Genomic DNA, 5,631 nt, shown 5'->3' on the forward strand with positions numbered 1-5,631 from the left:
TGTGAGTTCAAGGCCAGCCTGGTCTACATAGTGAGTTCCAGGACAGCTGGGGCTACAGGGAGACCGTGTCTCAAAAAGGAAATAAAATAAAATTAAAAAAAAAAAAAGGCTGTCGGATCCCTTGGAACTGGAGTTACGGACAGTTGTTAGCTGCCATGTGGGTGCTGGGATTCGAATCCGGGTCTTCTGGAAGAACAGTCAATATTCTTAACTGCTGAGCCATCTCTCCAGCCTCACCATGGAAGTTTTCGATGATATTTTTTAAGGCGGTTTAATGTAAAATGTGGTTGGAGTTAAAAACCAGCACATAAAGGACAGATGAGTAAATGGATTAAGGAAAGTTTGACATCATTCCTGCACTGATGGAGATTATTCTCTAAACATTTTAGCTAAGTTTCCAAATAACTGGCTTGTTTTCATTTTGTTGTCCTCTATCTATTTAGTATATCTTCTTTTTCCCCATAGGTGAGACATGGAACCCCTTCAAATTACAGTACCAGCTGCGAAACGTACGAGAGCGAATTGCAAAGAATCTAGTAGAGAAGGGTATTCTAACCACTGAGAAGCAGAATTTCCTGCTGTTTGACATGACCACTCATCCAGTGACCAATACAACAGAGAAACAGCGACTAGTGAAGAAACTTCAAGACAGTGTACTAGAACGGTGGGTAAATGACCCTCAGCGTATGGACAAGCGAACACTAGCACTCCTGGTGCTGGCCCACTCCTCCGATGTGCTAGAGAATGTCTTCTCTTCTCTGACGGATGACAAGTATGATGTTGCAATGAATCGAACCAAGGACCTAGTAGAACTGGACCCTGAAGTGGAGGGGATAAAGCACAGTGCCACAGAAATGATCTGGGCTGTGCTGGCAGCCTTCAATAAATCCTAAAGGCAGCAGGTGGCTTTCTCCTTTTCCCCTGCTGGCTGGTGACTGTCAGAGACCCCAACGCTGAGTTTTGTGTGATAAGATATTTTTATCATTTTCTTTTCCAGTTCTTGAATCAGACTCATGACTTGGGGAGAACAATTTCAGGGCTTCTCCATAGACCTTGACCATTCTAAGCAGACTTTTTTTTTCCCTATACTTCACTCCATAGCCGAATGAACTAGATGAACCCACACACACCCAATAAACATCTCTGATTTCTGGGTTTAGTTTTGTCCAGTGTGCTTTTGCATAAACAGGAATACCTATGTGAGGTTTAGTGTTCTCTAGCAATAGGATGTGAATAATGAAGAGCAAACCATGTGTTCAGTTTTCTACTTGATTTCTATCTTATTTACATGTTTTCTCAGCCTTTGTCTTCAGACTCTGTTAAATGTTGAAGCTTATTGAAATACCTATCTCTTTGAATGAGGGGTAGTGGAAACAAAACTAATTTTGGGAGCAGGTGGCTTCAGGGATTGCATGTCCTGCCTGTGATGTTATTTTCTTTTCTAATCTGAAGAAGGCATCCCAAATTTGATGACCTTAATCCCATAGTTCTAGAGCCAGAAATGTATCCACAGTCCTCTTTAGCACTCTCCTGCTCCCTGATTCATTAAGACAAAAGTCTAAATTTAAAAAGTATGTCTTAAACCACCTTCTTCATATAGCCAGGACTAGAATTTGTAGGAAAGAGGTAACAAGAGAATTTCCATCTTTTAATCCAGTGTGGTGGCACATACTTGTTGTCCTAGCACTTGGGAAGTAGAGAGGTAGGAGGATCTGGAGCTCGAGACCAGCCGAGGCATGATAGCAAGTTCAGGGTCAACTTGGGCTACATAAGACCCTCTCTGTTTCAAAAATAATTCCCATCCTTTAGTATGACTGCTCTGTTTCCTACTCTAAATTAAGGGGATTGTAAATTTTAATTCCCAAATAGCAGCACCTGAGTCCAGACAATATAACCAAACTCCACATCTTCTATATAAATTGATAAAATTTCCCTCTAAGGGCTCTGGCAGCCATTCTGTCTTAATTTAATCTACAGACACCCTCCAAATTGTGTCTTCTTTCAATGCAGCCATCATTCTAGCCAAATCTCTTTAAAATTTATTTTTCACTTCAGTAGTGAAAGTGGAGAGAAACTTTATCAGGAAAGATCCTATTTGTTTGTTCAGTTTGGTGTTGACAGCATGCTGATAGAAAGTGTAGGATTAAGGGATATGAAGAGGACAAGCACTGAGTTGTGCTAATGTCAAGCATTTGTTATACCTTCATTGAATCTACCCTGTTGATCACTGTACAGAAAGAAACTGTCACACAGATGACTGCACCCTGATACCAAGTCCTGATAGATGCAAGTGGTTACAGCTTCATCTGCTTCCCTGAACCTACCTGGGCCTGCAGAAGTCCTCCAACTCATGTTGTTGTTCTCATTTCAAGTGTCTCAATGACTAGAGATATAAATTATAACGTGAAACAAATTCCAAGAAGCTAAGTAGAGCTTCAGTCCAGCTCTCCAGAAGTACAAAATCCAGCTCATGTGTTCTCTGTACCTGGGATAGCTTTTCTTCCATTGGAACAATTCGGCATGAATTGAAACCAGGTTTTCTTGCGGAAAGTTTCAACTTGATTGGGGATAGAAGCTGAGTTCTTTCTTGCAACTCTTTATTTTTATATGTCCAGAAAATGAAGAAGTCTTGAGTTCAGATTTGTATAATGTTCACTGCTAAATACTCTCATTTAGTGTTATCGCCTTCACATTTCTGTATAATAAAGATCAATCATTGTGTCTCTGGTCTTTCTATGCAGTTTTATGACTTCATTAGCTGTGGCATGTATGAGCTGGAGGACAGGGCACAGCCGTGCTAACCTGGGCACCAGTTAACATCCAAATAGTCTCTCCATGTCAGTCAAAGTAAGTCACCCAATTATGTCATATTACCATGAAGAGAATGGGAATGACTTGTCCTGTGATGATCCACTTGCAAATGACACTTAAACTTACCTAAGAGCTGGACCTACTGATGTACCTAATAACTAATGTGCCAGCTATAACAGTTAACTGTAAAAATATAACTGCTTATCATTGGCTTATTATTCTTCCCTCCTTTAGAATGTCTACAGCACAAAGAAGACATTTATTTATTAGGACTGGTTGTATGTCCCTATTTTTTTTTCTACTTTCCTATCTTTAAAATAATGGATGGTGTATTGTGTTTGTGAGTGTTTGTGTGTTTCATAAATGAGCAAGTGAGTGGGTAGAATGCACCTTGCTAAAATTCACATTCCTACCAAATCATTCTTCGGCATTAAGGACTTCATTTTTTTTTCTTTTTTTTTTAAAGGGAATTGGCATGGGTGCCCTCCCAGATGGTGGTGGAGATCCCCCCCCTTTTTTTTTTTTTGGTCTTTTTGAGACAGGGTCTCCCTCTAGCCCCAGCTGTCCTGGAACTCACTATGTAGACCAGGCTACCAGGCTGGCCTTGAACTCACAGAGATCCGCCTCCCACCACGCCCGGCTAAGGACTTCATTTTAAACAAACTCTAAAAGCTGTCTGTTAAACTTTAAGAATATTCTAACCCAGGCGTGGTGGCACACGCCTTTAATCTCAGCATTTGGGAGGCAGAGGCAGGGGATCTCAGTGAGTTCAAGGCCAGCCTGACTGGCACTTGGTAGGTGCTGACAAAAACTTGTGTAAGATACACTTCCAGCTCCTAAGAATGCACATTTAAGATAAGCTTTGTGACAAGCCAAGTATTGTAGCTCACAACTTGTCTTTTTTTTTTTCTTTTTTTTTTCAGGCAGGGTCTCCTTGTAGCCCCAACTGGTAGACCCAGCTGATCTTGAACTCACAGAGATCTGCCTGCCTCTGCCTCCCGAGTGCCAGGACTAAAGGCGTGCTCCACCATACCCAGTGTAACTCAGAACTTGTAATCCTTGCACTCAGGCTGAAGCAAGAGGATTACAATAAATTTAAAGACCACCTAGGCTACAGATAGACACCCTATCTCAACCTTTATGACAAATGGTCAACCAGAAGTATAAACTTAATATTTAGAAGTACAAAGAGAGCATTCTTAGTCTGGGCTTGGTGACACAAGCCTTTAATCCCAGTACCCCGGAGGCAGAGGCAAGTGAATCTGCGTTTAAGGCCAACTCAGGAGTTCCAGGCCAGCCAGGGCTACAAAGTGAGACCGTCAAAAAAATAGTCATGTGAATATTAGAAAGTGTAGAAATGACTTGCAATATAGTCAGAATCTAGACTAATGACTTTTATTTAACCTTGTACCAAAAAGCTCCTGTTTATAATGGAAACAAACTCCCAGCCATGTGCTCTTCTGACTTGAGCACCTGACCTTTTACCCTCAGGACCTTACGTTGCACTCAAGCCAAGATACTGTATGAATGTGGGTGTGCTTGAATTAGCATATCAAAGCACTGAAAGTATATGGTTTCATACATCCTCATTGGAAGCAAAGAGAATTGAGAAGTATGCTTGACATTGTGTATATGTTTCAGGCCTAGGGATCAAAGGGCCAGATTCTCTGATAAGATCAGGGTGGAGCCTCGCTGGTAGTACCCCAGTGCCTGTTGGAGAGAAGGTTTAAGTAAAGTATGGGTGAGGCTGGGCTCTTGAATTCACTATGTAGACCAGGCTGACCTTGAACTCTGAGATCCACCTACCTCTGCCTCCCAGTGCTAGGACTAAAGGCATGCTCCACCACACCAGGCTCAGACTAATTTTTTTTATTCAGGTATAACTGTAATGTGACTTAGTATAACTGTATATAACTTAGTATAATGTGGCTTAGTATAATGTGGCTTAGTAATACTATAAAATAGAAGTTGGATTTCTGTTTATATTGAGCACATTTGTTGTGAGGCACTGTGCTAACAACTTTATTATCTCTATCCTTATAATACTAGAAAATCCTAGAGTTCTTAAGATACACACACACACACACACACACACACACACACACACTCAGGAAACTGAGGCGAGAGTTCCTGGACTATGTAGAAAGACCCTCTGCCTGGGGACGTAGTGCAAGGGTTGAATTTAAACACATGCTTTGTTTTCAGAGTTAGGATCTCCCTATGTTGCCCAGGCTGGCTTTAAGCAATCCTCCAGCCTAAACCTCCTGAGCAGCTGGGACTATAGGTATAGTGGGCCAACCAAACACATGCTTTTAATCACAATATTCAATACTTCCTACATTTGAACTGTTTCTGTGGTTGTGGTACTGAATATTGAATCCAGGGCCCCACACATGGCCCTACCACTGAGCCATTCTTTACTTTTTTATTTTGAGATACGGTTTCATTAAGTTGCCCACCACTCAGGCTAGCCTTGAACTCACTGAAGCCCATGCTACCATTTAACCTGTGATCCTCCTACTTCAAGTCTCACAAATGGATGGAGTTACAGACCTGTGTCATCGGGCCTGGCTTAAACTTGGTTCTGTTTGGTTGTTTTAAACAGTGTTTCATCTAGCCCAGCCAAGCTTGACCTTGACCTCCTTAGTGCTAGGACTGCAGATATGAGCCACCATGCCTTATTTTTTTTAATTCAGCCTTGAAGGATATGCTTAACATAGTTGATAATATGTTAGAATTTCATTGATGTGTTTACTTTTGACATATAAGACAAAAATATTCTAAGGGAATATATTCAAGTTGTAGCCTTTACAAAGTCTT

At 41.2% G+C, this 5,631-nt stretch overlaps 1 protein-coding gene across 3 annotated transcripts in view; it reads left to right on the plus strand.

The window, feature by feature from the left end:
* Golph3l (golgi phosphoprotein 3 like) overlaps nt 1-2,832 on the plus strand; it is a 42,986-nt gene extending 40,154 nt beyond the window's left edge. Inside the window, exons 5-6 of one of the 3 annotated variants that reach the window (XM_029560612.1) lie at nt 466-664; nt 2,742-2,832. In XM_029560612.1, coding sequence (XP_029416472.1) covers nt 466-664; nt 2,742-2,817 — 275 coding nt within the window. In that variant the 3' untranslated portion in view covers nt 2,818-2,832. The other 2 variants (XM_029560613.1, XM_008827082.3) reach the window with 2 other exon arrangements.
* Nucleotides 2,833-5,631: the final 2,799 nt, after the last annotated feature.

The sequence above is a fragment of the Nannospalax galili genome, unplaced genomic scaffold (assembly GCF_000622305.1).
Source record: "Nannospalax galili isolate Female #2095 unplaced genomic scaffold, S.galili_v1.0 scaffold1212, whole genome shotgun sequence".
NCBI lineage: Eukaryota > Metazoa > Chordata > Mammalia > Rodentia > Spalacidae > Nannospalax > Nannospalax galili.